At 36.7% G+C, this 23,425-nt stretch overlaps 1 protein-coding gene across 1 annotated transcript in view; it reads right to left on the reverse strand.

Annotated features, from left to right (window-relative positions):
• HMCN1 (hemicentin 1) overlaps positions 1-23,425 on the reverse strand; it is a 469,289-nt gene that overhangs the window by 227,588 nt on the left and 218,276 nt on the right. The window contains exons 12-16 of the mRNA XM_008696988.2: positions 16,798-16,939; positions 15,522-15,649; positions 12,738-12,851; positions 7,570-7,728; positions 729-923 (exon numbers count right to left, since the gene is read on the reverse strand). Of these exons, the coding sequence (XP_008695210.2) occupies positions 729-923; positions 7,570-7,728; positions 12,738-12,851; positions 15,522-15,649; positions 16,798-16,939 (738 nt within the window). The remainder of the gene's footprint in view (positions 1-728; positions 924-7,569; positions 7,729-12,737; positions 12,852-15,521; positions 15,650-16,797; positions 16,940-23,425) is intronic.

Here is a 23,425-nt window from a genome sequence, read left to right on the forward strand (position 1 = left end):
GAAGTTTAAGTGGCTAATGGACATTTAATATTTAATAAACATGGAAATCACTTATTGGAGACTTGCTACAAAATAACCCAAAAGATGCAATTACTCTTTAAAAACCAGTTACTCGGCTAAATGATTTTATCCTACTATCCTTTGAGCCACTACTCAAACATTCTAAACATTATTTTAAAAAGTACAAAGTGTTTACAAATATCTGAATACTTTATAGCTTACAGGCAAAATTTTTGGATGCTGGGGTGTTTGGCTTTTTTTCTAATCTTTGCTCCAGGTAGATATTACTTTTAATCAAGGAGTTTGCATAGGGTATAGAGTCCCTATGCACATGGTTATGTGTTGTTGGTCCAAAAAAATTCATTAAACTTGACTAACTACTAGTAATATTTTACCTTTCTATACAGCAGTTGGTACAAGACTCAATGAAATGTGATCACTTATCCACCTAGAGGCCCAGGTGACTCTATTTGCAATAAGGAACGGTGAGATATGAAGAAGTCACATTGCTTCATAAGCCTTTATGATATGACATACATTTGAATAAAATATAACTTATTTATGACAATGCCAAAATATAAGAATTCAATACTCTTTTAAAGGGAAATGCAACAAAATGTGTTGGCAAGATCAATTCACTATTTTAAACAGATTAATCCCTATGTATAGAACATGAATGTATAATATATATGTACATACTTGTATAAAATATATTTCCTTTAACCTACTTGAAATAAAGAGAGCTCCTGTTCTTAGTTGGCTGATGGAACTCACTGAAAAGGGTCTTGAGAAGATCGGCATGTTGTCTGATCTCTGCCATTTAATCTTTGGTTCTGGATAACCCTGGACATAGCAAGGTAATGTCACATTTGAGCCAATTTCCACAGACACATCAGCAGGTTCTTGTAGGAAAACTGGAGGTGCTGGAAGATATTTAAAGCAAACAAACAAAAAAAGGTCATTGGGATAGTGCATAGGCACATTAAGTGTAAACTTCATTGTTAAACCGTCAACAGATTGAATCTGAATCAAGGTATTGTTCACATAATATTGTAAGTTTACCCTTTAAGTATCCCTGGCTGCCACTGAAATAGCAGATATTTCTTTTTTGCTTTATAAATGAATAGAGGCACAAAGAAGTTCAACTACTTCCTTAAAGTGATAAATGATGAAGGGTATGGAATTTAAGAGTGGGAATTTAAATCAAGATTACTTTAAATAAGAGAATCTTTCATTTTAGAAATTTGCTTTCAATTTTAGTTTGTCATACTGCTCAAATCTTTGAACTTTCTTATAAATAAATTTGCCTTGTAATGAAACACTTTTTATGCTTTCCAAAACTTAACTCCTTTTGGTCAAAATTTTTAAGAACTTAATTTAAACTGAACTCATTCTTTAGTCGATCACTGTATAACCAGCTAACAGTATTTAATCCTAAATTATATCCTTGTTCTAGATCACATTCTTGCTTCTCAATACCTTTCACTTTTTTTATACATTTTTGAGTTAAAGGAATTTGAGAATCAATAATAAAATTAAGTAACAGAATATAGTTTCTGATAAAGAATAAGAGCTTAATATCTTAGAGTTAAAATCTGTTTCAGAAATTATAAAATTATAGATCAAAGGCTATAGTTATCCACATAATTTAAGTAAACAGAAGCCATGAGGAAGAATCAGAAATGTGTCATTGGCACAACTTGGAAAACACAGGAAGGGAATATAGGAGAAAGCTGCCAGCAAGCCCAAATAGATGAGGCTGCCAATATGTCTATCCCCTAGAACTTACAGGTAATAATTTATGAGATAGTATACAAAGAGAAATATATAGGATGCTATTGGAGGTAATTCATGAAATCTGTTCATGTAGGATTCTTTTTTTTTTATTTAATTAATTTATTTGAGAGAGAAAGAGAGACAGAGCATGTGTGGGAGTGGGGGTCAGGGGAGGAGCAGAGGGAGAGGGACAAGAAGACTCAGGCTGAGTGTGGGGCTCGATTTCACAACCCCAAGATCATGACCTGAGCCAAAATCAAGAGGTGGTCTCTTAACAAACTGAGCAACCCAGGTGCTTCTGCTCATGTAGGATTCTAAGAGGAGCCAAGAGAGGGCTCCTTCATAATCTCAAAGTTAAATATTGCTTAGAAATTCAACTATCACTTACAAAACCAAGGACTGTTGTTAAGTGCTTTCCATTAATTTTCTCATTTAATCTTCACAATATCCCCATGGGGTAAGACTATCATTACTCCAATTTTACAGATGAAGAAACTGAGACAAGATAGTTAATTTTGCTATGTGTCACATGGAATTGATGTGTAGAGGTAGGATTGAACACTAGATTGATCCTGGTAATAATTCTTTGTCATTTTATGAGTTTCCCCTTTTCTATAGGTTCTTACAACTGCTCAAAGTCAAGTTGTTTAGCAGGCTAATAAAAATGGGTGCGGAGATCACTTCTTTCCTTCTCATTGGGAATTCTGGGACTCGCATGTACAGTTGTCTCCCGAGCAGCCTTAGCGCTTTATTAGCCTGGGCTAAAAGACATCCTCTAACTTTGCAGCCTCATCTCCCATTATTCCCCTACAGAAATCTTATTCTCTGGACAATCTGAACTCTTCACTCTTCTCCAAACAAGGATTGACCATTTTCATATCAGTACCACGGTGTTACTGCCATCCCTTTCAAATGCAATGTTGGCTGTTGATCTCTGGCTATTGAAATATTGACAACTCTTTAATCCACTTCAAAAGGTCCTTCCTCAATGCCATCTCTCATCCTCTCAGAAGACATGATTTCTTCCCTCTGAACTCACTCTGTATCACTCATGGCAATGGCTACATCCTGCCTTTTATTAGACTGTTTGATTTTCCCTAGAGAGTTCATGTTTGCAACCATATTTTATCTTTTATAGCAACTAACATAGTACTTTGTGCATTATTCAAGGCTGCTAGATATCTGTGAATGATTGAATCAATATTAAAACACTTCCACAACAATCTAGTGTGTGTATTTGCATATGTGTGTAAGTGTATGATGATGATAATAACCCATACATTTGAACTTGCACTTTTTGAAAAAACATGGCAATTTCAGAAGCCCTATTGTTTGTTTACTGAACCTAAATAAGATAAAATTAAGTTAAACCCACAATTGAGTAACATGTTTTTAAAAAGAAGTAGTGTGGCTGTGTTTAGATTTCTCTTAATCCACCTATGGGAATTTGGCTTATAAAAATAATAGGCAAAATAAGTGTATTTAGAAAATAATTTATAAAGCAGCTCATTGTTTGCCTATCTTAGGTGTAAAGGACTAGTTACTTTTCTCTACAGTGATAGTTATCATTTATTCCAGAGCCAGGTGCTTTTCTGAAAAATAGACATTAAGTATAAAAGTCTCAGGATGTATTAGGTACAGCGTGAAAATAGGGCAGAAAATAAATTCGAGAAGAACAAAAAGATATGCAGAAGCCCGGGATTGACCAAATATTTGGGAGGAACCCTAGCTTACTGACACAACAGAATATAGCCATCAGTGAAAATGGAGACAAATTAGAATTTTCAGAAGTAAGAAAGCCAAGAACAAACTGGACTAAAAAAGGGTAAACAGAGCTCAGGTTGTGCCCATAAAACTCAATTAAGACAGGAGAAGTCATCCGTGGTGAAGAAGCTTTGGGAACAGCGTCAGGCACAAGACAAGCAAAAGGGAAGGGAATATACATATAGGTACCAGAAAACAAGGCAAATGAGAGTACCAGGCACTAGGTAAGCAGCCAAGACAGCATCAAGGACAAGCAAACCTCAAAAATGAAGCAACTCTTAACTCAGGCCAAGAAACCTTTTAAATACTTCCTACTCCTGAGAGTGGCCAATTCTGACTCTAAGTGAATTACATTGGGTGGATGGTAAACAGATTAACAGGACCAGGGAAGGGGCAGCAGTGATCGTAGTACAAAGCATGGGACTTGTACAGGGGAGGCTGTGTTGCTTAGAGACTTTACAGTCCATTAGGTGGTTTCGAATGGCAGTTCCATTATTTCTTACTCTGTAAAATTGGAAAATTATTTTGCCTCCCCTAGTCTAAAATCTCTCCATGAACAAAAAGGAGGTAATAATATTTCCTATCTCATGTTGTTAAAAGAGGTAGTCTTTATTAATCACATAGCATGTAGTAATCACCTAAATATTAACTATCATTGGCTATAAATATTGTTGAGTTAATTTATTAAATCTTCGCTCCAAAATTTACTATATCTATTATTAATTTCAGTTTCAGCTTCTGCATACAGTCTGTCAGGATTACGATGGACTCACTGGGATCCCCTAAATATTTGTGTGCAAACCCCTTGAGAACTGCAGAATTAACACATGGTATGGCTTTGCTGTCACTGACAGAGATGGCGGTGTACATACATCACTTTGAAAATAAAAAAATTACAAACAGATTGACCATGTTGCTCTAAAAGCTCTTCCATAAAATTATTCTAATTCCTTTAGTGATAATTAAATATATATCCACTAAGTCAACTCTTGCATTATGTTAGTCAAACAGAGATTTTCTTTCCTAAAATGGCTGAACACACTGTTTTGCTTCTACCAAACCACAAAACACAAAACCACGGACTCAAATCCTGAGTGGTGTAGAATATTGCAAATAAAATCACTGCCAGGCCCACTTTCTGTTTGATGTAGCCAATCTTCTCTTCCAAATGACTTCACAATTCACTACCTCTTTTTAAAAGAGGATGAAAAGCACTGGTAACTTTCCCTGCTGACCTGAAATGTCCATAACTCAGAGCCATGATAATGAGAAACAGCAAAGAGGAGACACACTACAAGAAGCTATAACTAAAAATAATATTGAACAGCTTTTTTATTATTGTTTTTTCAATCTAGTATTGGTGTAAGGTAACAGGCCCACAAAAACAATCTGAATGCCCAACAGCTACATGATAGGAATAAAGGCATGTTGTTTTTTTTTTTTAAGTCATAAGCTACTTAAATTTATGCCCAATAGTTTTGGAATGCAAATGAATAATTTTATGCACTACTACTAAAAGCAGCACTTGAATTGTCTCAGGCCCTTTTAAAAAAAATCAACTTGAAACAGTGACTTTCATATTAAAAGACCAAGGCTTAATCTTTAATAGTATGCCATTATTATATATGCATTTTGATATGATTTTTCAGGACTCAAAGAATCAAAATGACAATTCAATTTGTGAAGTTCATGTATTTGATACATGTGCCATTAAGCAGCTTCGGAGGGACAGCAGGAACCACTGACATGCTGAATGCTACTGGGTGAGTGATGATGTCTCATCTCATCTTTACAACCAACTTATCAGGAAGGTACTATTAAAAGTCAGGCAGACCCAGTCTCTCTCCAAAGCCTATTCCCTTAACCGTTACATAAATTCTGAGGAAAATTTTGGTTTTTTTGCTTGTTTGCTTTTAAACCTAATAGTGACAACCACAACCAGCACTGCAACTGTGATTTGCACGGGCCTTGGAAGTTACACCCTGTATCTGCTGGGATGTATAACCATAGTTTTATGTGGACAGACAAGGTCTAACCAAACTGTGAGTTAAGGTACTCAGAATTCTAATGGTGAATAAGGAGATCGTTAAGGCATTAACAGATGCATGCATGGCACTAATGTTAGTATTAAGTTATTTGGCAACTTAATGATCAAGGTTACAGTAAGGAAACAACTGAGTTTATGTTAATGGCTCCATCAGCACGATGACTGGGATAAAAGTTGAGAGAGCCGTTGTTTTAGAAAAGGTCATAGAGAGTGAAGATCTTGAATAGGAGTGACAATAAAACAAAATTCAGTTCAAGAAATGAAGGATAAATACAAAACATTTGTTAGGATGTTTCCTATTCCAATGCAGGTCATTCCACGACAGACAGCCCTAACCTTTACATGGTTTTTCACTAGTCAAAAGTCCAGAAACTAAAAAGATTATCGAGAAGGCAGTAAATAAGCGAAGAAATGTGTATGCTGTTTAGATTTTCTACAGTCTTGGAGAGGGGTGAAGGTGTCATTCCGCTTTTACTGGGAACAATTACTCAGGCTAATTCATTCTTCCTCTAGAGCGAGACAACTTCTAGAAGAATGTTGGGTAAATTATCTGGGCAGGAAAGAGGGAGAAGCAGAGCTAGAAAATGTTGGGAATTTGAAACACTGTACTTGTATATTTCTTAGAAACAAGAATTCTGTATCAAGTGATCCTCTTCATTTGGGCCTTACTTTTCTAAAATGTTTCCTTGTGTTTTAACTCTGCCGGTAGATTCAGGTGTCCTCCACCCAAAGATTCCAATCTTATTTCCAAGGCACTTCTCTTAATAACCTCAGAGTTTAGTCATGGTCAAACACATTTTGCTGTGCCCTAGTCAGATTCTACTGTGGTCTTTGTGGCCATTTCCAGTTTTGTTGATTCTACCCCAAGGGCATAATCACCAAGAATGCAGTGTTCAGACAGCCCAGGGGCAAGGGGATCAAAAAAGATCCCATGAGGGAAAAAATTAGTTTATACGAAACAAAATATTAAACTTAGAGGGCCTTTATATTCATTTAAAGAATTAAGAGAACTAAAATGTTTCGTATTACTTTATTCCAAAAAAATACGCATTTTCTTTATAGTTCCTGACTTTTGTTTAAAAAAAAAAACAGCTGAGGCATGAAAATCATCATACATAAATGAAAATGCAATTTAACAAAATGTCATATTTTATAAGTTTAACTGATGTAAACATTTGAATTATCTGTTAAAATTAAGCTGCCAGATTCCTTTTCATACAAAGCAAGCTCTGTTTTATTTCATGTGTTACCACACTGTGTAGAAAAATAATTTTTTTTCAAGAAACATGAGATGGAGAGACAAAGAAGAAGGGCGAACCAAACTTCTTGAGTAATCTGACGATAGTTGTAATGCACACACTGTATCCTTCACTTTGTGACTGACATTTATTTGTAGTTAGTACTTTATTTTATACACTGAGGAGTCATTGCTAGCAAATTTTTTTTTTTTTGTAAAAGCAAAAGCAGAATCTGCTACCTTTGCTATCATCAACATCTCCAAATTATGGTCTAGGGCCAAAGTTTAATTTCTGGCCTCCAGATGTTAATACTTAGGAATTCTGTGTCATCCAACTCCCATTAGGAAAATGTTTGGTGACAGATGATATACCAATGAAGCCTACAGTCTCTGACGTCAGATAACTTGGGTTCAAATATTCACGCTTGGTCCCCTCATAGATCTGTGATCCTGGTCAAGTTACTTAGCTTTGTTATACCTCCATTTCCTTATCTATCTAATGCAGACAATTATAATATCTTCCTCTTAGGATTGCTATGAGGGTTTAATGGGATAATGCATACAAAAGTTCTTACACACTGCATGGCACATAGAAAGCACTTGGTAAATACTTACTACCATTATTATATTAATCATCTGAAATGCTAACTCTAATTTGTCCATTCTGACAAATATTTATATTCAATCATTTCAGAGTTCTTAGCTTGGAAAACACAAATGTGTCTACCAGAGCTGGGATGCTTACAGCCAACATCCAGAGTTATCTTGCCCGCAGCTCTTCCAGCATCATTGACAGCTACACACATATAATCACCAGCATCCAGGTCTTGAGTTTCTTGAATCTTCAAAAGCCCCAAGAGAGGGTCAATAATGAGGAATGTTGAGGGCCTCAGCTCAAGATCCCCTAGGTCAAAACAAAAGGAGAACATTAAACACTAAAGTATTTACATAGTTTACTTTGGTATTGGTTTGATTTCAAAACTGCTGAAGAAAACAGGACTGTGAAGTTTTTAAAATACAACATAGACACTTAAACAATGTTTATGCAAAGAAAGAATGAAGTGTTTCTTGGCACTAAGCTGATTTATTAGTCTGTATAATTCTATGAGCTGACCTAGAGCCAAAAATCTGGCCCCAAATATTTTCTACTGTACATGTACTTAAATAAGAATGAACTCTTCAAAGATGCACCGGGGGGCTGGGAAAGGATGGCAGCTGCCACAGTGGCTGTGTTAGGTAAGAAGAGAATGGGAAGACGAAAGTTGGAAAAAGGTTTCTACCCTCTATGACAGGATGAATTTCAGTTATCCAGGAAGTGTTTAGGAGACTATGGTGTTCTTAGTTTGGGCAATGACCAGTGTTTTGATTTGCTGAATGCTATAAGTTAGATGGTATCTTGGGAGAGGTATAGGCTACCTGAGAGGCTTCTGAGGATGTCTGGCGAAGAAGCAATCACAGCTATCCAGACAGGGTAGGGAAGAGCTTGCTGGTAGAAGAGGAAAAATGGAAGAGAAATTTCTTACAATGGCCAGAGAGAACTGTCTTATATAAATCTCCCAGGATACCTCTACTAAATCTGTATTACTCATTCAAGTCCTTTAAGTTGAAGTTATGAGCTTCTGGAAGAGGCAGGCAAGGAATAAATGTGTGGAGGATGAAACTATGACCTCAGTGTGAGGCTAGAATGGTACCAGCGAAAAATTAGTGATGTCTGAGTTACCTTTGTATGCGGTGTGTCCCTGAAGCACCTCAAAACCCCTGAGAACCATTTCTCTCTGAAGACAGGCAATGCCTCAACTAATCTGTAAGGTAAGCTTCATAACTCTCCTTTGTTTCTCCGCCTTCAGAGTGACGCCTCTCTTAAGAATGAAACTAACCAGGATGACCAATTTCATAAAAAAAAAAAAAAAAAAAAACACAACCAGTACTGGATGTTTAATGCTTGCTGTCCATAGCTTTTTTGTAAAGGGTGATATCAAGCTTTTTGTGGGGTCCTAAAATCTTCCTGGAGGTTTGAAGGCCACTGCTCTCAGGGTTTCATAGCATGCCCAGATGTCAAGTCTTAAAAAATTGCTCTCCAAAATGTCACATATTAGCCTAGCCATGTGCCCTGAAGACCACAGTAGTAATTCTCTTAGCTTCTCACAAAAAAAAAGAAAGAAAGAAAGAAACAGAGAGAGAACTCCAGACATAGTAATTCTCTAGCAAACTATAAAAATCACCAATCAACAGACTCAGGGCAACAAACAGACAATTCTCTTTTCGTTTTTATAATTTTGGGAGCAGAAGGGGTCAAAGGAGCCATAAATTTGAAAACAAAACAACAAAAAAATTACATTAGCAACCGTCAGTGCCAAAAATAAAGTATTTTTCAGTATTCCAATATTTAAAACCCAAATCATCCTTTTAAGCTTGCTACTACATACCACGCGAGAATAAGAGAAGCAACCAAAGCTGTGTCTATGTGCCTCTGGGAAATTTTCATAAATAAAAGCAGATGATGTTGACATAAACTTTCCTCCCACTAAGGGAGAATGCGATGTGACCTAGCTGTTCATCAAGTATTAGAATGTTTGGACTAAAATGCATTTAGAATTTTGGAATTTATTTCTCTCCTATTTCTTTTGTGTATGTCAAAGGACACAAGAGGATAAAAATCAAGACTTTTAGCTAGTAGCTTTTTTCAAAATAAAAATGTTTAAAGAATAGCAGTAATGAAACAAAATATAAATTGGAAAACACTGGTTTCGTCAAGTTTGCATTCTGATCACATTTTGATAATCTCTCCTTTCTTCATTTCTACTGAAAAATTAGTCATCAAATTACTGAGAAGCCATAGAGAAGTATACAACTTTGAGATGGAAATGAAATAGGGATTACTTAGTTTTAATATTAGATAAGATAAAAAGAATGGTATAAATAGTAAAATATACAGACTTTCCTGACAATCTATGCTAGGATTTAACAATCATAACCACGGAAGAAGGTTCTCTTTATGCTTTAGTTTAAATTCAATTCTGGTCTCTGTGGATGTAAGATGAACAAACAGAGAGATCATTATCCCTGGCATGATCCTTTCAAATAGCTGATGGTAATTAGTGGTTCACAAAAATGTTTGTCTCAAGACCCTTTTATACTCTTAGAAATTATGGAGACTTAAATGAGGTTTTGTTTATATAAACTATATTTATTTGTATTTAGCATTTTAGAAATGAAACTGAAAAAATTTTAAATGTATGCATTTATTTTATAACAAATTCATGACATTTTAACATAATGAACATATTTTATGAGAAAATAATTGTATTTCCAAAAACAAGAGAAATGTAGTGAGAAGAGTGGTGTTTCACATTTTTGCAAATTTCTAGAATGTCTAGCTTAATAGGAGACAGCTGAGTGCTCATCTTTGGTTCTGCATTATGTAGCCTCCAAAAATTCCACTATACACTCATGAGACAATGAATGTGAAAAAGACAAATAATATCTTAGTATAATTAGGAAAATAATTTTGATCTCCTTGATTCCATGAAAAGAATTATGGGGAACCGCCAGGGATTCCTAACTACATTTTAAGAAACACCAATCTAAATTTAAAAATCCAATTTCTTGTTTTACCAGAAATATCCTTTATGCAACCTTTTAATAGTGTCCTTGATTCTTTTTTGAACCCACTGTATGTTGCTTATTTCTAAAAGTGAAAAATCCAAAATTTTGATGGGTATTTGTACTTCTGGAATTCCTTTTCTCTGATGGTCTGAATGGAATACAATTTATTAATGGATAGTGGCTGCCTGGGGTTTGGAGCAAAGGAAATGAGGAACTGTTGTTTAAATTCACAAGATGAATAAGTTCTAGAGATCTGCTGTGCAATAAAATGCCTATAGTTAACAATACTGTATTGTACACTTAAACATTTGTTAAGAATATAGATTCCATGTGTTCTTATAATCATATCAATCACCGCCTACTTCATTCAGTCAGAATTGCTAAAAAAAAAAGGGGTATGAGGAAAAAGTTATTCTTCTGGTTAAGGTGAGGTCTCTTCTTCACCCCTTGGTTTCCATGGGTAGAATTTTCATAACCTTCCTATTGTCTCATCCTTAGCAGAGGTGGAAAAGGAAAGCCCAGCTGCCTCTTCCCCCTTTCTTTCGGGAGCCAATCTGCACGTAGAAGAAATTATCCTCTAGTTTTGTTCTTGATGATCCAGACTCTGCATATGCAATAAATTGCTTGCCTGGGATAGGTAGGATGGTAGGTTGGCCTGACTGTGGGGTTTATGACTGTTCTGCATATTGTTGATGAACATTGGAGCATGTCCTCCAATACCATCTGTAGGTGTTTAATGCCTACATTCTAGCTCTGTTGCTTCATAACTTGGACAGAGAAATGGAATATTATTTACTGGGCCTGTTGAATTGCAACATCTATGTTTGAGAGAACTAATAGGTAGTCAATTCTAGAATCTTCCATATGGTGGCTACATGGCTCCCTAACTCCTCCTTAACTTCCAAGCCATTATGGAACCCAGGCCAACATGAAGACTACATTTAATTCAGAAAAGCAGCCTCAATTTCAGAAAATAAAAGAATTTCTGTGTGACTCTGCAATCTACAGGCAGAGAAATCAGCAGGTTATATTACTTTTTAAAATTTTTATTTTCAACATAAACTACTGACTTTCTAAAAAAAGAGAAATACTGCTTCTATAACACATTTTTTTCTGGATTTATTTATGATGTGAGTTTGACACTGATTATCTATTTCATTTGTAATTCAAAGATTTAAGTGTTTTAAATAAGTAAAATTAATTTATGTTACCTGAAATAAACCTAATTAAAAAGCAAATTCAGAAACACTTTTCTTATCACAGAAAACATGAAGACTCAAAATCATTTAACATGGAAAACCATGAAAATGGCATTATCTCCTAGCTTTCCTGTTTTTGATTTGTATTATTTAAAAGTGTTTGTTTTCTACATAAAGCCTTTCTTTTTCACCTCATGTTCCCCAAGAGTTTGAACCCGAGGTGAATTCATAATTTTGTGATTATGACATCAACCTGTTGCCATGGGGATGTCTGTGATTTAACAAACAGAATCATAACAATAGTTCTTTGTACTGTTTAGCATTTTTCATCCGAAGATTAAAAAGTATTTTGCAAACAGCATCTCAATAATCCTAGCAACCTCCCTTTTAGAGTGTTTGCGGGAATTTTTCTTGCTCATAGATTGGAAGAACTGAGACAGAAACAGAAGCGGGATGTTTTACACAGATATCTACTGTCAGCATCTGAGCCTGGACCAGGACTCAAGTGTATTCTCACTAAGACAAAGCACAGTAATTACTGTTATTTTATTATAGAATCACAGAGGTGTAATCTTTATGTTACAAATGCAGGCAGACAATCTCCATGCTTGATACAAGCATCTACTATGCATGATGAAGCCAACCACACAACACATTTGCCTTTCATTTACCTGTAAGTTTTAACGTTATGTCTTTTTTCATGACTTTATAGAAAGTGTCCTTGGGGATCTAGAAAACTTTCTAATAGTGACAGCCTTTTATCTCTAAGAAAAGTGAACCAAAATGAGGAAGGCCATTTTAAACATTAACAGAGTATTCTTGGACAATTTTCTACAGGAAACAATCCTAAACTAACAAAGAGAATGTTCAGCTGGATTAGCAAAGGCGAACTTTTCCTGCTTTGATTTTCATGGTCCTATAATCCACACCAGATGTCAAATCCTGAAATTCAGAGTTCAGAATTTTGAACTATTGTCTCCAGTGAGATCATAAACACATTTTATGGGGCTGCTAAGTCACACACCAAAATAAAATTTTAACAAATCATCGTATTAAAAGAGAAAACAAAACTAAGTGAACCAGACATGAACATACTTAAGAAATGTACCTTTGAACCATTTAACTTGAGGCGGCGGAATACCAGAGGTTTTACATTCCATAACTGTTGTGTCCCCAAGAGCAACCAAGAACTCACTCTGAACTACGATCAATTTTGGGGCTTCTGAAAAAAACAAACATGCAAATGGTTAATGCCTGGCCCAATGCAACATGCACCTTGTTTATGATTACACTAAATGAATCAGTTTAACAAAATCCACCAGAATTCATGCGCTTGTGGCTTTTTCAATGTTTATAAACAGAAAGAGACTCTTACAATGCAAGTGTAAGATGTGTGTGATGAAAAGATCATTTATTAAGACCAAATATATATTATGCAAAAATAATTTTGATAAAAGAGTAAAAAAATTTAGGAAATTAACTGAAAGGTCTTTATGAGAAAAAGATACTTAAAGAAAGAAAAATCTTAGAAATCTGAACACATCTTATAGAAATAACAAGGAATACTAAAGGAACACAGAGAAGACTGATAGTAATAAAAATATCAAAAGAGCTATGATGATAAGACTGACTTGGCTAGATTAAGACTTGAGGACAATATAATTACAGCTGAATTTGTTATAGCATTATCTACGTGATTTTAAGAATATTCATGTTTAGGGGCACCAGGGTGGCACAGTCATTAAGCGTCTGCCTTTAGCTCAGGGCGTGATCCCGGCATTACGGGATCGAGCCCCACATCAGGATCCTCTGCTATAAGCCTGCTTCTTCCTCTCCCACTCCCCTGCTTGTGTTCCCTCTCTCGCTGGCTGTTTCTATCTCTGTTAAATAAATAAATAAAATATTTTTTTTAAAGAATATTCATGTTTAACTACAGAGACAGGTGCAGTCTAAGAGTAAAAGTTGTATCTATAAAAAGTAGAGTCTCCATTCTCTTTTTCCGTTTGATGCTAAATACAAAGATTCTCTGAGTTTCTTTCCTCCCTTGCTTAATGCTTTCATTCACTTATATGTTTTTCTCTGAACTGGGCATGTTAGGACTTTCTAATTTGAATTGAGGTAGTTTTAAACAAACCTAAGAGTTAACTTCTCAAAGATCATGTTAATCCTCTGTTAGAAAACCTCTGGTGATTTTATTTCACAATTCTCTAGTTTGGCTTTCAAAAATCATAAACTGGTGAAGATCTTTCTTTTTTAACTTACCCTCCACAACATTTCCTTTCCTTATCACAAGCTACAAAGCTAAACTGGTAATCCAAGACAGCCCCTACTCTCTCCTATCTTCCTTCTTTTGCAAAAGCGGTTTCCTCGGCCTGAAATGCCCTTTGCCCCAGCTCTTCAAATCCCACTCATTCCTCCAGACTGAGCTGAAATCCTGTCTCCTTTGAGAAATCTTTACAAATTCCCCAGTCAGAATTAATCTTCCTCTCTGCCAACCCTCACTGTGGTACTTGTCTGTCTGCTGTCTTATAATTCTTTATGTATAGCCACTTCCATTATGCAAGCTCTCAAAAAGTAAGGACTTCATAACATATATTTTTTATTTTATATTCCACAATCTGGAGTATTTTTAGATACTCTGGGTGATTAATAAGGTAAATAAGTGGGTCAACTCTTTTGGCTTGTGAATGAACCAAAATGCTTTTCTACAATTCAGAATCTGTTTCCACCCCTCTTTCTGCATTCCCACTGCCTATTTCCTCTTCAGTCTTCCAAACTTACTCGCCATGTGCCCTTCTCATTTCTGTCAATGAGACCACTTCTTTCCACTTCTTTTCAGGCTTTCAGATTCAATATTTATGACACTTTTGCTACCCCCCTCATATGTACACACCAACTGCAATTCTCAATTTTTATTTTAGCTTTCTTCCTCTCTTCCACTGCCAGTTTCACTACCTTACTAGGAATGGCAGGGTAGATTGCTAACCATTAATTATTCACAATTTACAAACTAATATTGAGCATGTAATACCCTTGTCCTTTATTTGTTTTAAAAATTAAAAGGAATGTTCTATTATATCAGAATATATGATTATATTAAAATATAGTAGATTACAGTCATATATTAGAATATATGATAATCATTATATTATGGAATATTATAGAATAATTATCAAGAAATACATCTTCAATAAATGTTTATGTTTGGAAGGGAAAAACTAAAGATGAAAAGTGAAAATAATATGTAGATAGGATAAATGACAGAAATGTTATAAATATTTAATCATAATAGAAATATTACAAAGTTTTGAATATGAGTGAAAAAATATAAAATGGAAGTTGAGGTAAACTAGAAAGGATATAAAATTTATTAATATGTCAGCAAAATAGTGCAAACAACAGAAAAACCATGGAAGGATAGAACTCTGTGGACCATCTGGGACTCTACCACAATCTGTAAGCCTCCTGGACTTCTGTTGACTAATGAAGCTATCTACTCCCTGAACTTTTTTTTTTTTTTTTAAGATTTTATTTATTTATTTGACAGAGACAGAGATAGCCAGCGAGAAAGGGAACACAAGCAGGGGGAGTGGGAGAGGAAGAAGCAGGCTCACAGCAGAGGAGCCTGATGTGGGGCTCGATCCCAGAACGCCGGGATCACGCCCTGAGCCGAAGGCAGACGCTTAACTGCTGTGCCACCCAGGGGCCCCTACTCCCTGAACTTTTAACTTAAATTAGTTACAGTATTTCCTTTAATCAATGTATGAAATTAATAATAAATTATAAGACTGGGTAAATTCATTCCTAATATTAATTTTCGGAAAAGTACTTTTAAATTGCTTGATATGATACTCATCCTGTTTTCACTGCCTTTTAAACTGATTATACTTGCCAATGTATCTGAGGGTAGAAGTCTGTTTGTCTGTTCCAGCTGAATTACTTGCCAGGCAACCATAGATCCCTGCATCTTTGGGAACTGCATTTTTGATAAATAAGGTACCTTCTGAGGTCATCCTATACCTATGGATGAAAAGAAAACAAAATTGAAAATACCCTAATAATAGTATGAAGAAACTATAGCATCTTCCTTACAAATATCTTCAAACATTTTAGACTTATATTTTTGGTGCTGGTTGTAGAAATTATTAATGTTGTCATTTTATAAACAGAAATATAGTAGTAGTAGTAGCATTAGTAATAATAGTAATAGTAGTAGGAGTAATAATAATAGTAGCAGTAGTAATAATAATAATAGATCCCATGTATCTAGTACTTACTCTGTGCCAGGGACTGCTCCAGAAATTTTATATAATGTTTTAAATCCTCATAACAACCCAATGAGTTAGATACTATTATTACCTCTGTTGTATGGATAAGCAAAGGGATTATATAACTTGCAGTTAGTAAATGGAAGAAGTAGAAATTGCAACCAGGCAGTCACACTCTGTGTCAATTGCTATGCTAAATGGTTCCTCAAAATGCAAACCTGAGAGAAGCAATACGTCCTGTCACACAGCAAGTCAGTGATGAGTTTAGGAAGAGAATCTGGCTCATAGTTAAGCCTTCCTCCTCCTCAAAACCCAGAGCACTGGAAGTTCAATAGCTGGAAACTTCCTTGTTCGTGTTCCACATGTTCGTTGCACTCTTTGCGCATGAAAGGATTCACTGTGTTTTGAAGTCATCCAGCAGATAAAACACATCTCAATGTAGTACAGCAAAAGTGAATAGGAATTCCAAAGAATGTCTGCACACATTTTAATGAGAGCTACTGTTCTGTCCTTTGCCTCTTCTCTCTCCTGATCCCAGGACCATATTTTATAGATTAGTGAAAATGACACGTTACTTTACCCCACAGAAAGTTTATTATCCTCCTTTCAATTATTCAAGGTAAACCAAGTGTTATGGTGTCACGTTTGTGACACAAAGTATTATGAAGCTCTTAGGCCCAGCAATTAAATTCAAGACTGAAGAACATCAAACTCTATCAATTCATCATTTATTATTTTATGGCCATGTCCTGGCCTATTTAGAAAATCTAAAGTTGTGGATTTTGGTCAAAGCTCCCTTAACGTTAGGGATTTAGTCATATTAGTTTCGTCCAACTTTTAATTGGTTTTTCATCGACACCTCACTCAGTAAAAACAAAGAACATGATACAAACCCAGTACCTGTGTGAACCCATGATAAACATATCGTTAATGGTCCAGGTGATCTTTGGTTTGGGATACCCTGTTGCAGAACACCTGATGGAGACCTCAGATCCTCCTGTGAATGACTGATTCTTAGGCATCACGGTGACTTTGGGTGGTTCTGCAAATAGAAAGAAACATAGATAGTGAAACGGCAATTTAACTTGATGTTAGGAGCTTTCTGTGTTAGCAGATTTGTAGGTTTCCCACCACACCATTACTTTTATTTTATTTTGTACTTCCAAGAGTTTGTTTATAAAAAGTGACAACAAAGGTGCAGTAGGGTTCAGATTTCTTCCCCAAAGCTGAGAGGAGTTGCAGACTCTGCTCTCCGGCTCCCTATGGCCCAGGTTGCACAAGACTGGGAGTCTTGGTCCCTCCAGAGCCCCTCTTTTCCATGAGAGCCTGATGCAGTCTGCGGCTGGGACCCTAGAGCCTGCCTCTACCCTGCAAGTTCAGGGGGAAGGCCTTACTTCTGGCCATTTGCCCTGAGACCTTGCAGCTCAGGCCAGCCCTGTCAGCCCATCTGAGCCCCAGGTCTACTCCTACTTCCAGAACCTGGACGGATGAGAGTGGATGAGGCTCTGCCCTCAGGGCTTGCGAAGGGTCTGGCTAACTCTACTCTGGGGGACATCAGGGGACTGGATCTGAGGCCAGTGCCAGGAAGGACCTGAATGAAAGCCAAGGGAGCTACAGAAGCAAGACACAGTGATATTTGGCAGCTGGGGCAGGGGAATGGGAAAAGGGGATTCCTTTGCCCATTCTCTAGCCAGGTCCTGCCTCCCAGACATCCAGCCCCCCAGTCCTGCTCTGCCCCATGGCCTTGATTACTAGACTGTCCTTGCAGTAACTCCATTCTCCTGGGGCATCTTGGACATGTGGAAGAAGGTGGTCCTCACAGCCTGAGGACATCAGTCATGGTGAGGCCACCAGATGGCATCCAGCATCTCCACCTTGAATGTTCCTAAGAGGAAGAGCTCCCTTTTGGGGTCATAGAAAGAGAAGAAGGTGGGATACACCACAGAAATGATGGGCACCTAGACTTGAACTGCCAGGTAAAAGGCATCTTTCCTTAAAGGTAGCAGGTCCCCATTGTCCTTCTGCATGTGCTCAGGGTAGATCCACATTTTGAGGTTCTTCCTTACCATGTGCTGGCCCATGTCAGACATCCAGTCATGGTTTGTCCTGGAGCACTGCCAGTTGATAAAGATGTCCCTGAGACACAAGATCAGGTCTATAGGCCCCATGAAGAGAACCCTGCTTGGTGACCTACACATAGCACTTGCAGAGAGCCTCCAAGTGGCCCATCATGTTCAGGACATGTTGGTGGTTAGAAATGATGACACAAGGATGGCTCATTTCCAGCTTCTGGTGGCCCTCTGTCTCAAAGTGAAGGCCCTATATGGACTTGAAGAACTGGACAAACCAACCGACGATATTCATGTTCTCCACCATCTGAGTGTTCTGCTGCAATAGGCCGTAGTGGAGAATGAAGCAGAGCACTCAGTACAAGGTGATCTTGGCTTAGAACTTGGCCATGCAGCTCAGCTGTATGAGCAGTAGCACGGTGGTCAGTCATGGCAAGAGCTCCATGGCCAGGGCAGCACTAGGACCACATACCTGCAGCAGCACCCTGGTAGACCCAATTGTGCTGGCCTTAAGTCCCCTCCCAGACTCTGGCCCAGAAAGAGCTCTTTAGATGACCCTTATCAGGGATCTAGCCCAATCAGTACAGGGAAGGAACCAAAGGAATTTTATTTATTTATTTATTTATTTATTTATTTATTAGCATTTTGTTTTTATTTATTTATTTTAACTTAAATTCAATTAATTGCATATAGTATATTATTAGTTTCAGAGGTAGAGTTCAGTGATTCATCAGTCTTGTATAACACCCAGTGCTCATTACATCCTGTGCCCTTCTTAATGTCCATCACCCAGTTACCCCATTCCCCACCCCAGTCCCCTCCAGCAACCCTCAGTTTATTTCCTATGATTAAGAGTTTCTTCTGGTTTTTTCTCTATGATTTCATCTTGTTTTATTTTTCCTTCCCTTCCCCTATGCTCCCCTGTTTTGTTTCTTCAATTCCACATATGAGTGATATTATATGATAGTTGTCTTTTTCTGATTGACTTATTTCACATAGCATCATGCTGTCTAGTTCTATCCATGTTGCTGCAAATGGCAAGATTTCATTTTTTGATGGCTGAGTAATATTCCATTGTATATATATACCACATCTTCTCTATCCATCTAAGTAATATTCCAGTCTGTGTGTGTGTGTGTGTGTGTGTGTGTACATTTATCCATCCGTTGATGGACATGTGAGCTTTTTCCATAGTTTGGCTATTATGGACATTGCTGCTATAAACATTGGGGTGCAGGTGCCCCTTCAGATCACCACATTTGTATCATTGGGGTAAATACCCAGTAGTGCAATTGCTGGGTCATAGGGTAGCTCTACTTTCAACTTTTTGAGGAACCTCCATACTGCATTCCAGAGTGGCTGCAGCAGCTTGCATTCCCACCAACAGTGTAGGAGGGTTCCCCTTTCTCTGTATCCTCGCCAACATCTGTCATTTCCTGACTTGTTAATTTTAGCCATTCTGACTGGTGTCAGGTGGTATCTCATTGTGGTTTTGATTTGTATTTTCCTGATGTCAAGTGATGTGGAGCATTTTTTCATGTGTCTGTTGGCCATTGGTATGTCTTCTTTGGAGAAACATCTGTTCATGTCTTCTGCCCATTTCTTGATTGGATTATTTGTTCTTTGGGTGTTGAATTTGATAAGTTCTTTATAGATTTTGGATACTAGCCCTTTATCAGATATGTCATTTGCAAATATCTTCTCCCACTCTGTCGGTTGTCTTTTGGTTTTGTTGACTGTTTCCTTTGCTGTGCAAAATATTTTTATCTTGATGAAGTCCCAATAGTTCATTTTTGCCTTTGTTTCCCTTGCCTTTGGAGACGTGTCTAGCAAGAAGTCACTGCAGCTGAGATCACAGAGGTTGCTGCCTTTCTTCTTCTCTAGGATTTTGATGGATTCCCGTCTCACATTTAGACCTTTCATCCATTTTGAGACTATTTTTGTGTATGGTGTAAGAAGATGGTCCACTTTCATCCTTCTGCATGTGGCTGTCCAATTCTCCCAACACTATTTGTTGAAGCGACTGTCTTTTTTCCATTGGATATTCTTTCCTGCTTTGTTGAAGATTAATTGACCACAGAGTTGAGGGTCCATTTCTGAGTTCTCTATTCTGTTCCGCTGGTCTATGTGTCTGTTTTTGTGCCAGTACCATACTGTCTTGATGACCACAGCTTTCTAATAGAGCTTGAAGTCTGGAATTGTGATGCCACCAGCTTTGGTTTTCTTTGGATCCAAAGGAATTTTAAAGCAAGGGAAGTAACTCCTCTTTGAGAGTAAAATGAATTTGATTCCAATGTCATGTTTCTGTGCTCCCCTGGTTACCAGGTGACCCTCTCCTATTTTGCTCCCACCAACTGACCATTGGCTTCTGTCTGCTAAACTGGAACTTCTGTATAAACCTGTTTTCTGGAAAAGTCTCTAGATAGAGCCTTTTTCATCTCTCTATATAGTGAACACAGGTGTGGAGCCACAACTTGTCCTGACTGCTTCCTGCTTTGTTTGAACTGCTTTCTTTCTTTCTTTCTTTCTTTCTTTCTTTCTTTCTTTCTTTCTTTCTTCATCTCTCTATATAGTGAACACAGGTGTGGAGCCGCAACTTGTCCTGACTGCTTCCTGCTTTGTTTGAACTGCTTGTTTTCTTTCTTTCTTTCTTTCTTTCTTTCTTTCTTTCTTTCTTTCTTTCTTTCTTAGATTATAAATCTGTTGAGGTAAAGACAATGTCTTTCACATTATTCCACATTCCATTATTTCCTACAGTACTTAACATCCCTTGCATGTTATACAGTGACTTGTAAATAATAGACACTTAAAACTATTGATGGAATATAGTCCATTCCTAAACCGTAACTTGGCTCTAGGAATTTTTATGCCTGACACCACTCAAGGTATTGCTATATTGATCATTTGTCTCAGCCCATGGATTCACAGGACACAACAGGAAATATCAATTATTCAAAATTCCTATTGCATGCATTCCACTTCTATGGCAAAAAAATAGACTTTTGAAAATGAAATATTAAATCAGGAAGTTATTGTCAAAAAGGATACAAAAATTCCTTGGGGTAACTGGAATGTTGATATATCTGGTCTTATCAATTCCACATTTTACATCTAGATTACTACAGAGTAAGAATAAATCCTCAAAGAAAGTACCATCAAAGAAATAATTTTCTTAGTGTAAATATTTCCCACTCAAAAAGAAATGAAAATAAATTCACTTCCACAGCGTTTGAAATAGATTAACAAAAATAAATAAATTTAATAACATGTGACTTTTGCACAATTATGATGTTCCAGGCTCAGTGCTAACCTGTAGGGATACAATGATGAGCCAAACAGACATAGTATCAACATTCCATCTAACTGGGTTTTTAATATAAATGAAATCCAGGAATTCAGTTAGTTAGATTTGTATATATTTATGATATATCTTTACTATGTTAGTCTGCAAATTGTGGCTTAATTTCCCTATGAAAAATTAGTCTGAGGAATCCTGACACATTTGAAGGAGATACAAGTGGTACTGCTGGACTGGGCAGCTACACAACTGAACAAAACTAATTAGTGCCTAATTGCTAGCAGCTTACGATCACCTCCCCTTTTTTCCTGTTTACATTGTGTTTTTCAAATTATGATTGTCTTTGAAGTTAATGTTTAAAGGGTTTTCCTGCCTGTGGACTTGGTTGATAGTCTCATTATTCCATGGATTCTTCTTGGTGAACATAGGGCTACAGAAATGTAGGGGGTCAAGGGCAGACTGGCCATGGACAACAAGTTCAAATTGTGATTGCATCTGGAGTCCATCAATTCTGAAATGCCAGAGGACTACATATGCTGTGGGAGTGGTGCAGATAATCTTCAAGGGATGAGGAAAAAAGGAACGCTTTTTCTCTTTGGAATTTATTGAATACCCACATTTATTCAGTCCCACTCTCTAAAAATAAAATATTTCTTATGTCTAGATCATTTTGACCTAGGATTGCTGCAAAGATTCAGCAGTTCTTGGGATTTTTTTGTCTAAACATGGTACCTTCCAATGAAGTCGGACTGAACTGGCCTGGCATCGTGCCCAGCAAGAATTCCACTGGTAGGCTCGGTAGTTTATGTATCAATGTAAAAATAAATGTCAGTTACTCAAACCAGGATGCAGAGAGTTAAGAGGTCATTTCTCAAATAAAGCCTGGATATAGGGTGCTGCTCAGGGTCATGAAATCAGTCTGTGTGCATACACACAGATGGGATGACATCATCTCACAGAAGGTGAGAAATTTGCCATTGTTCTGGAAAGAATATTTCCGCTGACAATAAGAAAATCAGAAAGGACATGAACAAATATGGAAGCAAAATTAGATTTCTGCCAAATAACAGTTGAATAAAGATGGTCAGAATGATTCAGGCGTCACCTGATTAGGTTAAATAAGGATGCAATAGACCTCACTATAATTATCTCAATGGTTAGAATTTTTAATTTCCTAGAAAAAAGCTCCTTTTGTTTTGAAAAAATGGTTTTAATTGAACAAGAACAAGTTTAAAAACCTTAGTTCAACTCCATCAAAGTCTAAAGTCAAATTTTAGGTTTTGGGGAGAAGTAATCCATTCTTGGTTGGTTTTTAATCTCATTTCACCATCACAACCATCACCCTTATTATCACCATCATCACCATTATCACCACCACCATCATCAACCATCAACATCATCATAAATAACCACTTGCTTTTCATTAGCCAAAGCAATGGAAACACGGCACTTCATTAGTATTAAGGCATTAATTCATTCTTCATATTTTAATCATAATAAAAGCAAAATATATTTTTATAATTTCTCACCAATGATTTAAAGAGTTACACATAGATTATGATACTAAAAATAAAAAAACACTATTTTAAAACTTGGGTGTCTTGACACACTATGAATGGTAAGGCTGGCAAAATGAATTCTAAGTGGCCATGTAAACAGCCACTGCTCTGTCTGCAAAGACTGTAGAAGATAAAATCTTGCCTAACTCTTGCAAATCTCCAATGTCATTTTCATACTCACAAGGCATGTTTTCTGTTGGTTGTCAGCTGGGTCTGATTTGTTGCTATTATGCCTCTGGTAGGACACTGTCAAAAAGACCTAAAGGACTTTCTCTTCAAGATGATTTAATTATCATCGATAAATTAATCAGATAATGGTAATGTTTTGAATTACCAAAACAACAATTTAAAATATTTTTTACCACTCTTATATTTATAGTACTTGGCAAATTTCTTTGTGTTTTCAACCTTTCACACAACATTTATTGAGTACCTATGATTTTCAGACACTTTATAACCACAAAGAACTCACAGAATATTGTATACAAAATGAAATCATGTACAATTAGGAACTAAATCTCATTCTGGTAGTCAGTTCTTGAAATAGGAAGGTGGGCAAAATTATTGAGTGCTTGTTATATGCTAGGTATCTAACTCTATGA

The sequence above is a fragment of the Ursus maritimus genome, unplaced genomic scaffold (genome assembly GCF_017311325.1).
Source record: "Ursus maritimus isolate PB19 unplaced genomic scaffold, ASM1731132v1 scaffold_2, whole genome shotgun sequence".
Lineage (NCBI taxonomy): Eukaryota > Metazoa > Chordata > Mammalia > Carnivora > Ursidae > Ursus > Ursus maritimus.